The sequence below is a fragment of the Littorina saxatilis genome, linkage group LG15 (assembly GCF_037325665.1).
Source record: "Littorina saxatilis isolate snail1 linkage group LG15, US_GU_Lsax_2.0, whole genome shotgun sequence".
NCBI classification, from domain to species: Eukaryota; Metazoa; Mollusca; class Gastropoda; order Littorinimorpha; family Littorinidae; genus Littorina; species Littorina saxatilis.
Window position 1 is genome coordinate 25,786,467 of NC_090259.1, and position 18,077 is coordinate 25,804,543.

At 41.1% G+C, this 18,077-nt stretch overlaps 1 protein-coding gene across 1 annotated transcript in view; it reads right to left on the reverse strand.

Annotated features, from left to right (window-relative positions):
• Positions 1-18,077, reverse strand: part of LOC138948913 (rhomboid-related protein 2-like) — a 63,738-nt gene that overhangs the window by 42,005 nt on the left and 3,656 nt on the right. The window contains exons 2-6 of the mRNA XM_070320548.1: positions 15,397-15,420; positions 14,070-14,225; positions 10,579-10,737; positions 7,618-7,772; positions 5,652-5,764 (exon numbers count right to left, since the gene is read on the reverse strand). Of these exons, the coding sequence (XP_070176649.1) occupies positions 5,652-5,764; positions 7,618-7,772; positions 10,579-10,737; positions 14,070-14,225; positions 15,397-15,420 (607 nt within the window). The remainder of the gene's footprint in view (positions 1-5,651; positions 5,765-7,617; positions 7,773-10,578; positions 10,738-14,069; positions 14,226-15,396; positions 15,421-18,077) is intronic.

The window sequence follows — 18,077 nt, forward strand, 5'->3', positions numbered from 1 at the left end:
TCTTCTTCAGTAGTGGATGATGCTCCCCTGTCAGTGGATGACTGAGTAAGTTTTCTTTTCGGGGCAACAGGACCGGCAGTTCTACTAGTAGACGCAACAGTTTCGTGAACCACACTTGCGTTGTCCATAATGGCACCACCAGCACACACTCCGCCTCTAAGACTTCTATCCTTTGGAGCACTCTTGGAATGAGACTGAAAGGAGGAAAACAGAACGCCTTGAACAATGACCAGTCTAAGGAACTTTGAAATGCATCAATGGCAAATGCATCTGGGTCAGGTTTCCATGAAACATACTTTCTTAACTGTTCGTTAACACGAGAAGCAAATAAGTCTACATCACAGAGACCAAACCGATTGATGATTTCTGCAAACACTTGTGTGTCCAAATGCCATTCAATGTTGTGTCTATCTACACGTGATTATGCATCTGCCTCTATATTTAGGCAACCCGGTAAGTGTGTTGCTGTCAAAGTTATACAATTACTATGTGATATTAAGCACCACAACCAAATGTCTCTGGCAATATCGTTGCACAAAACTTTTGTGCTGCCCATGTTATTAATACAAGCAACAGTGGTGCTATTGTCTGTAAGTAACTGAATGTAAGAGTGACATAATCCCCTGCAAAGGGATTTCAGGGTAAAGTAAGCGCTTTAAAGCCATATGTACTCGATGACTATACACGCTAATTGCTTTACCAACAGCTGGAGACAGACTAAATTAAGTTCCCTGCAAAATATTGTGGTCTAGGACCCCTTAAATGTTGAGATATTTGAATTTTCATTTTGATCTGGATCGTCCTATTTATAGATTTGGCAACACATGTAACGTTGATGCAAGGGAGAGAACACCGCGGCTTTGTTGACATCCTCACTTTTTCAGAGGCTAGAACAAGCTGTAATGCATGTATTATGGTCCGCGCATGGTGACGTATCGTCATTATATGGTCTTATGGTGCGTTTGACATCGATTGTGGGCAAACTACACTTTGTAAACACGGGAGTGCGTTAGTATGCCTTTAAGTTCCAAACAGTTAATATGTTCAAAAGCTTCTTCCTTGGTCCACATTCCACCTGTGGTGCTACCCTGACACTTCGCCCCCCACCCTATTTTCGAAGCATCTGATTTTACTATTACAGTAGGCATGCCTCTGCTAACAGGGGAAGGATATTGCTTTACATTATCAATCCACCAGAGAAGGTCTGAACGAACTTGTTCTGAAACCACAAGTTCTGCATCAAAGTCACCTTTTTTAACAGCAAGGGCTTCATTTTTTGCGATCTCTAATCGTTTAAAAAAGAGAGGTGCAATCCAAACACCCGGTTGGGCAGCCACTAAATATCCGATAACTTCAGCCAACTGCCTAATTGTACACTTCTTTCTTCCAGTCAAATCAGCGCACTTAGTACGAATTTTATCAACTGTCCGGGGGGTCAGAGAAACTAACATGTTCTGAGAATCAAGCTGAAACCCTAAAAACTCAATGCATTGAGTAGGTGTAAATACCGACTTCACGGGATGCACAGTAAAGCCCAAACGATCCAACAAAGCACATGAATCTAACACTGCTGCCTGGCATTCTTCAAAAGTGTCTCCTTGCAAAAGGGTATCATCAATGTATATCAGAAGGGTATGGCCAGATAAACGTAAGTGGGCCAATACAGGCTTCAGTAGTTTCGTGAAAATGCGGGGAGAATCACGATATCCCTGTGGAAGAGCCAGGAACTCAAAAGTTTTGCCATGAAACTGAAATCTGAAATATTTTCTGAACTTGTGAGCGATGCGTATGGAGAAATATGCATCTTTTAGATCAACTGAGGCAAAAAAGCAATCTTTTTTCATTAATGACACTGCGTTTTTTTAATGTATCCATCTTGAAGTGAATCTTTTCAATTGTCTGATTCAAATTTTTTAGGTTTAAAATCACCCTTTGACTACCATATTTTTTCTCACGCAAGAAAATACTTTATAAAAGTTGATCTGGCCGTTGATCCACCTCTTGAACAATCTGTTTCTCCACTAGCTTCGCTACCTCATTAGCCACTAGCTCATCCTCGGAAGAAGAAAATCTAATTTCTTTCCTGTCTGGAATGTGTTCACCAGTGATCATAAATTCAATTTCAATTCCTGCGACTTGCTGAAGGATCCATCTATCAGAGGTTAACTGTCTCCAACTATTTAAATGATCAGCAACTTTTCCACTATGAAAGTTCTCAGGAGTATTCACATATTTTGAACTAACCTGTTCCCTAAAAATAGAAACCGCTGGCGCACAAATATCAGATTCTAATCCCGTTTTGTTTTCTTGGAGGGAATCCCGCTCTGTTGGGAGTGGAACTTGGGAGAGAATTTGTGTCCTGTCTGTCGGTTGGAGACACCTCCTCTCTGCTGGTACTGTTGTCTCTGCTGTCGAGGCCGCCCTTGGTAGAACTGACGACCTCTGGTGGCGTTTTTTGAAAGGGGCGGCTGTGACAGTGTGGATGATAATTTCCTGTTCTTCACTGCATAAGCAAAATTAAAGGTCAGGCTAGCTTGTCTACATTTGTATACCGAAATCGCCATTTGACCATTCAAATGCAGAGTCTATTATCTACAAATATCAACAATACACCCCCTTTCGATCAGGAAAGACGAAGCCAGTGTAGCCGTATGAAAATTCATTGTAGCGGTATTCCAGCGTAGTACTCATAGTAGGATATCCTTATTTGGAAAATGCCAAGCGCAAAACTCCTCTCAAATCCCGTGCATTTCGTGCGTTTAAAAAAAAGCATGGACAGCGCTCCAGTGTCAAACTGTTGCTGCACTTGTTTGGGCGTGGCTATAAGCATAGTGACTTGAATTTGATTGGTCAGTATTCCCAGCGACTTGAGAAATGTTCACACCGATAATACATGATAAAGAAGGATTCGTTGTGCCCGATTATGGGCTACAGTTGGAGATGGAAGTTCACCAAAAATTGGGACCATACTAACAAAAATACGGTGGGTAAAATTGGCGCCCCCATTTTTTTTAGCAAACGCCACCCAAGGCCGCTTTGGACGGGTAGAAATTCTGTACTTTCCAAGTCTATTTGTGTGTGGTTGTTCAAGACTATGGATAAAGCTCGCGTGAGAAGATTACGTCACGGTCAAAAGTCTTTGACGTCAATTAATGCATCATGACGTCATGCCTCCCTGTAGTCTTTTTCTCTCGCGCGGTGTGTGTGTGTGTGTGTGTTCATTTTGTGCACATGTGTTAGTGTTAGTGTGTGTGTGTGTGTGTGTGTGTGTGCGCGCATGCATGAGTCTGTACTCGTGTGTGTGTGTGTGTGTGTGTGTGTGTGTGTGTGTGTGTGTGTGTGTGTGTGTAAGAAAGACTGAGAGAGAGGGAGAAAGAGTGTGTGTGTGTGTGTGTGTGTGTGAATGTGTGTGTGCATGAGTTTGTGTGTATGAGTTTGTCTATGTTTGTGTGAGTATGAGTGTGTATATGTGTTTGTTTGTAAAGGTGTGTGTGTCCGTCTGTCTATCTGCGTATTTGTTTGTTTGTTTGCTTAACGCCCAGCCGACCACGAAGGGCCATAATTATCAGGGCGGTGCTGCTTTGAGATACGTAACGTGCGCCACACACAAGGCAGAAGTCGCAGCACAGGCTTCATGTCTCACCGAGTCACATTATCATTTCTGACACCGGACCAACCAGTCCTAGCATGCACTAACCCCATAATGCCAGACGCCAGGCGGAATAGCCACTAGATTGCCAATTTTAAAGTCTTAGGTATGACCCGGCCTGGGTTCTAATCCACGACCTCCCGATCACGGGGCGGATGCCTTACCACTAGGCCAACCGTGTATGTGGGTATAAGTGTGTGTTTTGTGTGTATGATATTTGTGTGAGTCAATGTGTGTGTGTGTGTGTGTGTGTGTGTGTGTGTGTGTGTGTGTGTGTTTGTATAAGAGAGAAAGAGAGAGAGAAAGAGAGAGAGTGGGTGGGTGGGAGTGTGTTTGTGCGTGTGCGTAAGTGTATGTGTGTGTGTGTGTGTTTGCCACGGTTTGTAAAGGTGTGTATGTCCGTCTGTCTATATGTGCGTATGGGGGGGTGTTTTGTGTGTATGAAGTGTGTGAGAGAGAGTGAGTGAGTGCGTGTGAGTGAGTGTGTATTATTGTACGTGTGTAACTTGAGGTATGTGTGTGTGTGTGTGTGTGTGTGTGTGTGTGTTTGAGAGAGAGAGAGAGAGAGAGAGAGAGAGAGAGAGAGGTTTGTCTTTCGCTGGGGTATGCAGTGCCTTGGCGTTGCACATCTACTTAATTTTAGGCAAAGCACATGTTCTCAGCAAACAGAAAACAAAATATTGGAAGCGTGAGTCACGCTACCAAAAAAATAAAATCTTTGTTTGCATATATGTTTTTTCTATAACTTTTTTCCCCATAGTTCATTCATCATCTGACATAATTTTTTAGCGAAATCTAACCATAAGATTATTGAAAAAAAGCAAAAATGTAGACGACCACCTTTAAAGGCACAGTAAGCCTCCCATAAACCATCACAGATACGGTCAGGCTTTTACACACAGTACAAAAACCCTTTCATTTAAACACGGCACCGATTGAGAACATCTTAGATGCCCTCCGTAAAGAGCAAACAATTTTCAAAGAATTTATTTTTGCGTGGTTTATCTTACCTCTGAGCAATCGTGAACCCGTGTGATCCAGTTTCCCTTTTTCACAATGTAGTCGTCAGTTAGTCATTTGAATGCGACTCGATGTGAGCTTATCTACAATAGCACGTTTTTATGCACGAAACAAACGGCTGTGGTTCACAAGAACTCTAGCGATGGTTTTTGACTGTTGAGAGAAACGGCGATAATCGGATATGCACTGACTGATAAACCGTCGTCTGCTACGACCCTTGCGTGACCCTGCTTCCGGGCTTTTCTGTTTTCAAACTTTCACAACTTCGAATTGTATCTGATCTTGTCTTGATGAAAAAAGAATTCTTTTATGATTAAAGAATGTTTGTGTAACAAGCTGTGAATTTATTATTTAGATTTTAAAAGTTAGGTCTAGCGCAAAAACGCACCACGGTCCAAAAACATTCTGATAATCATCCATCCACGGCTATGGCAAGTTTACATCGATAGAATGAGACCCGAAGGGAAGTAACTCATTTTTGACCTGAGTTCAGGATGGGTCCAAAAAGTGTTCGAGACAATCTGCAAAATTAATTCTTTAAAAATTGCTCGCTCTTTACGTAGGACACCTAGGATGTTCCCGTTTGGTGAGCGTTCAAATGAAAGGGTGTTTGTACTGTGTGTAAAAGCCTGACAGTATCTGTGATGGTTTACGGGAGGCTTACTGTCCGGGCGTGATTTCCGGTATTGAATATTCATAACAGCCAGCACCAAAACGAGGCGCCATTGCTGTAGAGGACTCATCCATAAAAATAAATTCTTTGAAAATTTCTCACGCTCGACAGAAAGCAGCCAGGATGTTCCCGTTCGGTGAGCGTTCAAATGGAAGTATGCTTGTACTGTATGTAGACGCTCGGGGAGCTCTGTGATGGTTTACGGGAGGCTTACTGTGCCTTTAAGGTAAAGGTAGTCCCATAACCATGTTGGAGAGAGATGTTAGAGATCTCAAGCAAAACCACCAAAAGCAAAACAGTGTTGTCAACCTGCAATAACTCCCAGTAAGTAGACCAAAGCCACCCTCCAAGCCTTGTGCACAATCTCCAGGGGTAGACCAAACAACAGCTGCATAATCATGTTGAGCAATATGTGCATGTACCTGAAACCAAGTCAATCAACACTCAATGATGACAACTTTTTCTCTCCCCAATACGATAGTTAAAAGTTTCACTTCATGATATTTTGGTTCCAGTTTGGGGTTGGAAAAAACAACATAAATAGCTCTATGACTGACTTTCTATTATACTAGCAAACATTAACAATCTAATAAGATGCAATAATCAAATGGTAATTTTTAAGCACAGGAATAAACAGGGGTGTCGTTTGGGTCGGCCCTTCGGCCAATCGTCAATTTTTTTATACTTTGGCCGAAACTTTCATGTCCCTATCGGCCAAACTTGAAATGTCCGAAGAGTATTCGCCTAAATCGGCCAAAGTTTGTCCAGTTTTTTTGTATTGGTCAGGCTTTGATTGTTAAAACTGCTGCCGATGTTCTTAGCCAACTGACTGACGTTTATTTCCTTCGCGAATACAAAAAAAACAAAAAAACATCCATGTTTTGAACGGAAGCCATTGCCAAAAAATATAGTCTATGCCGGAGTGGTTTCCCTTGGACCAAACTCTCAGCGTTTGTGTTCGCCGGTTCGCGATAGTTTATCAGTCAGTCAGTGCTTTCGATTTGGATTTGAACATCATGTCGCAACCAAAAAAGAAAAAAACTAAATTGGCCAAGGTTTGCTACCCTTCGCCAAGGTAAGTGATTCCGGACAAAATGACAGGAACACCGCGAATGTGGACAGTGTCAGTGTGAGTGGTAGTAGTGTTGTCGAGTCGATTGAAGCAGACGCCATAGCAGACGATAGTGACGTAGCTCACCCTAAGGGGAGGCAACCTAGTGTGGCAAGTACCATGGTGCTGTCACTTTTTTAGTTGGGGTTGCTTCCCTTATACCTAGACGGGTAGCTTTTATCAGACCTAGGCATCTCCAAGTGTGTCAATGCTAACATGTGATTCGGAGTAAGAATATGTAATTTAATTGCCATTATCTAATACTAACGTTAAAAGAAATAATGAGTGGCTAAAATTCTTCAGCTTCAGGGGGGCTTTGCCCCCCAGAACCCCCCAAAGGGATCCTGGACCCCGGGTTGTACCCCCCCCCCCCCCCCCTCCTGGTATAATTGCTCCGCCCCTGTAATCTGTGTTCCTAAGACAATGATTGTATGTATTGGTGTTCCCCTCTTGAGTCTTGTGCTTCAATGTTGCGGTGACTTTGTATGAGCCAAAAAAATAGCCGAACATTTTCCAAGATGTCCTAAAGCTTTCTGACAGTTTCGGCCAAATGTCCCAACATGAAAATGTCTAGCAACACCCCTGATAAAGAAGATTGAATACTCCTGTCATCAATGCCAAGCATTTTATTGCAGACTTACTAGTTGGGAATACAGACAAAAATCGCATTTTTCCCCAATCAAAGGCATTTTCTGAAACTGACTCATAAACTGGGAAGAGTTAATTTTGTTTACATTCAGAAAATCTGCAACACAATTAAAGATTGGTGTGAGCTAACAACCATCGAAGACTAGTCATGTCATATATATTAGAACATCCATTCTGTAACCCACAGCTCAGTTTTTTCCCATGAAACATCATAAGTCAAAACAAAGCTTTCATTTGAGTAGGTTCACTGTGAATGTGAACAAGTTCAATGCCTTATTTCAGTGCATTAAGGTCCAGTAAAAAAAAAATCACCAGCAAATAATATTACTATACCTGATGAAAATGTGACCACAATACAAATAATGGTCCTGAAAACAAACAAACAAACAAACAAACACACACACTCTCTCTCTCTCTCTCTCTCTCTCTCTCTCTCTCTCTCTCTCTCTCATTGTCTGTCTCTCTCCATGATTCTCTTTCTCTAAACAACACAGCTAAGAGTAAGAACTAACTCACCCCTGATGCATCAGCATGTAGGTGAGAAATCTCCAGGCTTCGTAACGACGGTTGGGTTTGTAGACCAAGGGACTGTACATTGCAACACCGCTTGTGGCCGTTGTCTCTATACCATCTTCTTTCAACTCCATGGCGTACACAACAAACACCACTATCTGAAATGTAGGAGGACAGACACTTTTAATCCACTGAATGATCTGTTACAACCATTCCTCCATAATATTTGTCACTTCACGACCTGTGAATCGAACAGTAAGCACATTAAAATGATGATAGACCAAAAAATGCCTTTCATCCAAAAGCTGCAACATAGTTGGTGACAAATTCATTAACTGTAAACTTTGTAAGACAGAAATAACACAAACACACAAGACAGATAAGCACACATGATGAACACAAAAAAAATACAAGTCGCGTGAAGCGATATAAAAACATTTAGTCAAGCTGTCGGCATCAAAGTAGCAGATTAACAACAAACAAGTCGCGTAAGGCGAAAATACAATATTTAGTCAAGTAGCTGTCGAACTCACAGAACGCAATGCCATTTTTCAGCAAGACCGTATACTCGTAGCATCGTCAGTCCACCGCTCATGGCAAAGGCAGTGAAATTGACAAGAAGAGCGGGGTAGTAGTTGCGCTAAGAAGGATAGCACGCTTTTCTGTACCTCTCTTTGTTTTAACTTTCTGAGCGTGTTTTTAATCCAAACATATCATATAGATATGTTTTTGGAATCAGGAACCGACAAGGAATAAGATGAAAGTGTTTTTAAATTGATTTCGACAATTTAATTTTGATAATAATTTTTATATATTTAATTTTCAGAGCTTGTTTTTAATCCGAATATAACATATTTATATGTTTTTGGAATCAGCAAATGATGGAGAATAAGATAAACGTAAATTTGGATCGTTTTATAAATTTTTATTTTTTTTTTACAATTTTCAGATTTTTAATGACCAAAGTCATTAATTAATTTTTAAGCCACCAAGCTGAAATGCAATACCGAAGTCCGGGCTTCGTCGAAGATTACTTGACCAAACTTTGAACCAATTTGGTTGAAAAATGAGGGCGTGACAGTGCCGCCTCAACTTTCACGAAAAGCCGGATATGACGTCATCAAAGACATTTATAAAAAAAATGAAAAAAACGTTCGGGGATTTCATACCCAGGAACTCTCATGTCAAATTTCATAAAGATCGGTCCAGTAGTTTAGTCTGAATCGCTCTACACACACACACAGACACACAGACACACAGACACACGCACATACACCACGACCCTCGTTTCGATTCCCCCTCGATGTTAAAATATTTAGTCAAAACTTGACTAAATATAAAAACAGTCATCGCCGAGACCATATTAAGATAGTCTCGACTAACCACACCGAAAAACCGAGACGGGTCACGCTCGTCTCCGCGTAGCGCACGAACGCAGTACTTACTTAAACCTATTGTATGCAATTCTGAGCACATTTTAATTGTAAACATGACATATGTATATGTTTTTAAAATCAGGAGAATTTGCGGAATACGAATTTTACGATGCAATCATTTTTGAATCTGTTAGTGAAAATTCGATTTTAATGACAACTTTAACTCATTCGCTACGTGTCGGAATTGGAATTGGAATTCCGACAGCTGTGCTTAGCGTTGCTGACACATCTGAAGTTTAGTTCTGACGGATATCACGAATTTTTAACGGTGTGAACGGCCTCGCTGACCAAGGGAAACAACCCCCGCAATAAACTTCTGCCTGTCTACAGTGGAACCATTCAATGTAAACAGTTCCTTCCCTTCAATTGTTAGAAACAATTTGATTTTTTTGACAGTGTGCGACCCATGTGTTTTGACTTTTCCAAGATGGCGGATCAATCTGCTACAAGACGCATTAACTTGAAAAGAGTGCTAGAACTTGTTATTCAGGACGGTTCTGATCTTGACCTTAGTGATGATGATAGTGGAGATGATATTTTAGATTCTGATGACGAGTTTGTGCCAATGGACGATGATTTGGGTGATGATTCGGACAATGAAAGTGTCGATCATGACATTGTGCATGATGAACCCATGACATAGAAATTGTTTTTGTTTTTTTGCTGCAAAGAGTTAGTTTGACTGGATGTGAAGACAACAAAAGGTATGTTCTTTCAAATGTTTCATATATTTTCTAAAAGAGCAAGTTTCAAACTTTGCAAAAATGTAAGGTAGGTTAGGTTATTTTGTGTTGTTGATTTTTATTTTTTTATTTTTAAATGGGTCAAAATCATGCGCTGGGAGGGAACACGAGGGACAATTTAGACGCGTCCCAAATGAGTTAATGAGCAAACTAATTAACTAATTTTTACGCTGCAGAGCTGAAATTCAATCCCATAGCCCGGACTTCGTTGAAGATTGCTTGACAAAATTTCAATCAAAAATGAGGCCTCAACTTTTACAAAAAGCCGGATATGATGTCATCAAAGACTTTTATCAAAAAAATTTAAAAAAACGTCCGGGGATATCATACCCAGGAACATTCATGTGTAATTTCATTAAGATCGGTCCAGTAGTTTTCTCTGAATCGCTCTACATAAATACATACACACACACATACACAAGGGTGCAACCTGGAAAATTCCCAAAACCTGCAAAAGTTGGGGTACAGGGGCAGCGCCCCGTTGGGGGGGTCTGAAGCTGAAGCTTTTTTAGTATTTAAAATGCCAAAAAACCCTCTCCTGGAACACCGAGAATCGGTGAATGTTGACCGATTTTAACGCGTTTTTTTTTTTATTATGCTCGTCAACTTTTAAAAAACCGGCACTGCCGGCAGCCGATGAAACCGAAAACCGGCTGCCAGCGTGTAGCCGGCAGAGTTGCACCCATGCATACACCACAACCCTCGTCTCGATTCCCCATCTATGTTAAAACATTTAGTCAAAACTTGACTAAATGTAAAAACTGAGATGAACAAAGAAACCACACCTCAGCAATGCTGATGAAGAGGATGAAGATGGGAGGAGGACAGCAGTTGTAATTAGCCAGGAAATCATCCCTGTAGCGCAGAGGTACGATGTCCATAATGGTCGCCCTGATCACTGACTGGAACCTGCTTCGTTCAGATTGCGTCAGGTCTCTGGTCATCTGGACACATAAAGACAATACACTGATATCAGATTGTGACGAAAAATCATAATTACTTAACTTTGATAACACACAAAAATATCCAGATGGAAATGGATGTGAAAACTGACTTTCATTCTTTCCTATATCTTCTGGAAATACAGAACATGTTTCAGCTGATAACTAAATGCTACGATGGCTGTTCAACGAAAGTTGTGTCATGTGCGGCATATTCTTCAAGGACATAAAACTGGAAAGTGTTGGTTTACAGTACAGGACAAATTCTCAAAATAACTCTCCCAGATTTTTATTGGCAGTGGAATAATGTGCTTTTTTGAAACAGTGAGGCAAACACACTTGGCAACTGATCAGGGAGGGGAATCAAAAATGTGACCCTCCACCACGGAATGAGTCGCATGTCACCTTTGCACGATTTTCATATTTTTACCAGACACTCCCCGGACTTATATTAAGCCTAGCGCAGAACCGCGCGAGGTGACATGCGACTCATTTCGTTGTGGAGGGTCACAAATGATCATGACACCAGTGCACAGTGTCAGTGAGTCCTGAAGAGAAAATTTTCAAAAGAAAAGGGTGTTACATGGAGCAAACACTGCATAGCATGCATAAATATCAGAGCTCAAGTTTCAATGTACAGCCATGATTTATTATCTTCACTAGTCAGCGGCTGTGCTGGCCACATTGTCTTGAAGGGCACAACTCTTTCACAGCTGATAAAAACTATTACAGGGTTATTTCCAAACATCATCTACAAACCATGATATGAACACGTACAGATTTGTCATGTGTTATATTATTCCCCATTAGCAATTTCTTTCATGTGTACATGAGGATTGGTGGGAAAAAAAAGAAGCAACAACTGCTTATAACATTACCCCTGCTAATAAAAACAGTATTTCTTTCACAGGTTTAATTACACACACATTATCACACACACACAGACACAAACACACACTGCCATGCACACCACATCCTATCACATGCACACCACAACACATCAAGCAAATGTACACACATGCACCCAATGCATACACATAATCCTCTTTTTCTTTCTTACTGTTAAGGTTGTTGTTGTTATTGTATTCTATTCAAATTTGAATGTACACATGATCAGTTTTGAATAGAATTTCAATGTTGGCGTTGGCAGGTTGGCTTTTTTCCCTTTTTATTTTGGGTAGGGGCATAGGATTCTTTATTTTCTTCTTTGTACTCTCTGAGTATGACATGGCGAAGGATAATATGCCAAATCCAATGGGACGTACACAACCTAATGCATCGAATAAAGACATGCGCACAAAAACCATGTCCCTGAAGCAATAAATTAAAAAATCCCAAAAACCTTTACACAACACTTGTACAAAGAGTGCCTGTTGGAAACGTAGAAGAAGAAAAAAGTCTGAAAGACTTGTCTTAAAAAAAGGAGCTGTTATGTGAAACACAATATGATCGTCTCAAGTTGTCACACAGCAGGTGGTAAGCCTGAAATAATAACATGCTGAAGCCTTTCCAAAACCGTAACCCAAGCATAATACTAGGTAATTAAAATAGCCTGCAACATGTCACCTGAGCTGTTAAAGCACTATACTCCCATGCCATGGGGCTTCCTCTTTTTATGACACGTAATACCCTCAATTCAAAACCGCTGCTAGATAGGAACATCCCCAGACATGTTTATGCCAAAGTCATTGTGTTATACTTTTTCAGCATTGCTGTTTATTCTTCAATCAATTTCAAATTCATGCACACACAGAGGTAAACTCTGAAGCAGTGATGGCGCTAATATTTTTTTCAAACTGGTACACAAACTTTTATGATGAAAACTATCCAGAAAAAAAGGTAGGCTGGTCATTGGAACCAGTAAGAGTCCAACTCAGAGTACTGGTTTTGTTGTTTTACCAGCAAAAAAAAACGGTACGTGTATTTCTAAAAATCAACCGGTATGTTATACCAGCAGCCCATTATTTTCCGGTATTTTCTCATTTCAACCGGTAAAATACCGGTTAACGCCAATACTGTGAAGCACACAACCCCACTCAGACCATCCATGGTTGAAGGGGTCATTAAAACCAAAGAGCAACCCACTCCATGCACGAAACAGCACTTCCCCATCAAATTAACAACCCAATCCAATCCCAGTTACACCCCTACCCTACCCTTGAAAAAACAAAAGAAAACAACAAGCAGTTACAAAAATAAGAAAACAGACACACACAGCAACACACACAGCAACACACACAGCAACACACACACACAGCAACGCACACAGCAACACACACACACAGCAACACACACACACACAGCAACACACACACACACAGCAACACACACACACAGCAACACACAGCAACATACAGCAACACACAGCAACACACAGCAACACACAGCAACATACAGCAACACACAGCAACACACACAGCAACACACACACACAGCAACACACATACCTAAAGTGTGGATGGTTACCTAAGAGGCGGCACTGGGTGGAGTGCCTTTCTAGTGCACTTGCACTACAACAGCACTGGGTGCAGTACTCGCTCCGGCATCGAAGAATTTTGCACTAAAAAATGCACAAAATTTGACCTATTTCGTCGCCTATAGAGGACGGAAAGAATGTCATTTTGAACATTGTTATGACATTCTTTCCGTCAAAAAAGTCAATTTAACGGTGTTAAATGAAGCGACCATCCACACAATTAGGTTGCCATCCAGAGTTTAGGTTGCCATCCACGTGTGGATGGTTGCCTTATGGTGATTTAGGCAACCAAACCTGTGGAAACGGGGGTACACACACACACAGCAACACACACAGCAACACACACACACACACAGCAACACACACACACAGCAACACACACAGCAACACACACAGCAACACACACACACAGCAACACACACAGCAACACACACACACAGCAACACACACAGCAACACACACACACAGCAACACACACACACAGCAACACACACACACAGCAACACACACACAGCAACACACACACACAGCAACACACACACAGCAACACACACTACACAGCAACACACACACACAGCAACACACACACACACAGCAACACACACACACAGCAACACACACACACAGCAACACACACAAACAGCAACACACACAAACAGCAACACACACAAACAGCAACACACACACACAGCAACACACACAGCAACACACACAGCAACACACAAACATAGCCTGGTGATACACATGCATGCAAAACCCATCCTCATTCACTGTGATATTCCCTCATCAATCCCTTCCCCCAAACCACTGCCCTTTGTGTTACACACACAGTGACACACAGACTATGCAATAGGCCCACCATGTGTTCAAACTCGCGGTAGGTGATGAGCTGGTTGGCATCCTGGTCGGCTTTGGTAAGAAGCTGGTCCATACGAGCATGAGAAATGTGCTCCAGCAACCCCTCATCTTCCAGCTCCCGACGTAACTCTCCCAATTTAATGCCCTTTCCTCCATGCTGTTGAAAAGACTGAAACTGTTGAGCTGTCTATTGGACTTCACTTTCATTACTACAATCTCTTTTCTTTATTACATTATAATCAATTAGAATAGAAGTTCCTTTCTTCATGTAGCAAATAAACAATGTTCAGACTAATACTACCTAAGTCAGACTCGGACAAATAAAAAAAAAGTCAGTTTAGATACTCCAAATTAAAGATGAATTACACCCGGACTCCAATCTATTACCATGAATACTGCTGGGTTTACCTGTATTTCAGCATCGTTCATTTCAAAACAATATTTAAATCCCAACAACTGGTACTTCAGACTAAGCTTACACTTACACACATAATAATCATACAGTGTCTTCATTCAATAACGATTAACATTATGAACGCTTGTCTTCAAAAAACATGTGCACTATTAGCTAAAGGGCCCTCTTGCTATTAGCTGAAAGGTGTATACATATATATGAAAAATACTTTTGAAAAGAACTCCTTATAAAGTATCACTATCAACAGATCTAAGTGGCCTGCTCTGCTCAACAACAACAAAAATTGACAGCTCAATGCCGACACAAGAAAACTGCCACAAAGGATTTAATGAGTCTGTCGTGGGGTTTCACTGCCACAATGATGGGTTCTGAATAATACGACTGGTGTTTCAAAATGACCGGGCCCTTCACTTTAAAGCTTTCAATACGGCTGCACTGTCTTTGTATTCTGGTAAGAAACAGGTGACAAAACAGCATATTTTTATGCTCGGCTTAGGCCTAAAAAAAAAATAGGTGTGGTTACGGTAACCCGACCTACCCTATTTTTAGGGGCCGATCCTATAACTTTTTATTACATTTGTCAAGAAAAAAAAAAAGAAAAAAAAAAAAAAAACCGAGTCAGCAAAAAACGCAATGAAAGCGAAAGCGCCCGAGTCGCACACTTATTTCCCTGTCAAGTAGGTTTAATTTGTACACATTAGAAAAAAAGTTAAAAAAAAAAAAAAGTGATTGCCTACCTACCCTACCCTATTTTTTTTGGCTATGTTACTGTAACCACACCTATTTTTTTTTTTGGCCTTATTAGCAAAACCAAGTAAAAGGAGTGAATCATGCCAGTTCATAGTAAGACTGGGTCAGGTATAAATGTAAAGCGCCTGTGATTTTTACTTTAAGTTGAAAAGCTCACACTTACCTTCTCGAAAATCGGCTTGAATCTCTGAAAAAGAAAGCAGTTCACATAAATATCCCAAACAGTGATAAGAGCATGGGTTTTTACATTTTTGCTTTGATGAAAACAGAACCAAATAAATTTACAAGCAAAGAAATGAAGATGTGAACTTTGCATTAATTTTGGTCCTCACATACAAATGACAGAAAAGAAAAGTAAAAATGTTCACTTGTCAATCATGACAAAAGTGTTGACAGAATGACTCACAAAATAATGTGCTGCACTAATTTACTCATCTGTTACTGTTAGTTAACAAAAAAATAACAGTAAGGAAAGGGATAAGAAGAACAGAAGACAAGAACAACAAAAAACACAGGAAAGAGGAAAAACTTCCCGAAAGAGTGTAAATACTACCACCTTTCTACACGAATAGCAACAAAGGTGAGCATGTGGGAAGGTGTGGGTAATTAGCCTGAGTCACCACAGACTGAGTACAAGTACAGCGAGTGAGGGAGAAAATACCTACAGGTGCTCTGGGCCACACGTTTAGACTGTCTGGTGGTAATTGAAAATTTTAATAATAAATTTTAATTTGATTATATACTTACCCAACTCACATATAGCAATTTACTTCAGTTTAGTGCTAGGACGCTGAAATCGTCACCTTGGTAACAAGGGGAGGTAACCCTAAAAAAAAAGCTACCTTGACCCTATAACAGGACAAAGTCACGCGTGACTTCCTGACCTTGCCGCCATCTTGGAATCATACGATCGATAGCGAACAGAAAAACCGCCTCCTTTTTTTAGGACCCCACAAAACCCTCAAAAGCGGGGCAGGTGGGAGGGTATCCACTATGTGAGTTGGGTAAGTATATAATCAAATTAAAATTTATTATTAAAATGTTCAATTAAATTACATTCTTATCCCAACTCACATATATATATATATAGCAGATTGCTAATAAAGGCGGTGGGATGCTCAATCTATGAGCTAGGCAAAAAATATGCCTTGCTGCAACCATTGCTGGAAGCGCATTAGAACCGTAACGCCGCGTGCTGGAAAAGCCACGCAGGTAAAGGTTGATAGAGAGCTCCTACGATATCCAGTAGACGGAGTCAAGGACCTCAGAATATCCTACTGATTTGAACACCAACGTAGATCCTATCTACCCTTGTGATCAAAAACGATAAGAGTAGTTTTGCTTATGAACTTTTAAACCTCTTGTAAAGGACAGGAAGGAGCATAGTGAGATAACTGGTCAGATTCATAACAATGGATCGCCTATGGCGAGAATCTTATAAAGAGGAAAACTATAAAAACCATCAGAGATGGTTGTCCTAGTTGTTGATGCCTGACAAAAAGTCTGGACGGAAACAGAGTGAGGTAGAGAGCCTCTATTGAAACCTACATAACACTGTAAGCCAAAGAGTGTGTGAATCTCGCTACCTCTGCGCGCTGCAGTTAGGAGAAAAGGAAGAACATTTCACGTAAAGTTTATGAAGGCTAGCAGAATGCAGCGGTTCAAAACCTGTGGAGCATTAAAACTCCGAAACCAAAAGACTCAGACTTGTCTTGCTGTGGTCTTTTGTATTGATCCCTATCCAGTATATGGTCTCTCTGAGAAAAGAGACCTGTCATCTTATAATGCGAGCTAAACAAGTCACACTGACAAGATTAGGGAGAAGCATAGCCTAATTCACGTAAGGCCTAGAAATAGGCCCATGTTCTAACGAACCGTCTGGACAGAGCTCAAAAGAGAATAGTCCAAGATACAAAAAACACCCCCCCCCCCCCCTTTTTCTTCACCTTACTGCCTTATCTCAAAAGGCTAATGAGTGAGGAGGAAGGACGCGTTTGCGAGAGTGTGACAGAATGTCACTGATCCTTTCAAATAAAAGGATGAAGCTCTGATAGGAAATCAAGCACCAGAGAAGACAACCATTGTCCTCAATGGCTAAGGGAGTGGTATCAGTGAGAGCAAAGTACCCATCTCCCTACACAGTGGCTTGAAATAAAGAGAGCGAACTTCTGTTAACCTGAAATGAATCCCTCGCGGGAGCAAAGTACTGCTGAATTTGAGTGTGAGTAAACAGCAGTACAATAGCTGAAGCCATAAGGCCGCAGCTTGAAAGTTAGAAAGAATGCCTGAAAGGCCCATATTCAAAACGGTCACCCATCCCGGTAGCAACCGAGACCGATGACGCTTAAACCTCGGTGGTCAGAACGAGACCGAGTTGCGGCCTTTGCTGAAAAACGATAAAGAATAAGCCGAGGCTTCAAAGATGAGGGTAAACTTTCCCTATTGCAAAATCAGGAGTGAAACGTAGGGAGTATTGAAAACCTGATTGCATGCTAGTACTAAGTTAGCCCAGCCCGCAAACACGTGAGGGAATCAGTAACCCGATCCGCTCTCAGACTAATTAGCTCCTATCGCTACCCATCCCGAGAGAGGGGTGCGTGAGCGTCTTTAAATTTTCAGTTTCCCGATGCCTGTGCTTAGAGGAGAAATGCTCAGGACTAGATTTTGGGGTGGAAACACCCACGCATTCTTATACTGTTCAAAAAAAGAAACGCATAGCTTGTAATATTTGGTTAATTTAGTTATATGGCTACAAGGATATCCACCAAACTGCAGAAAATGTTTATCTGGTCGTCGACCTTTCGTCCATTGCCACAAGTGAGCTCTACACGTGACGCATGCGTT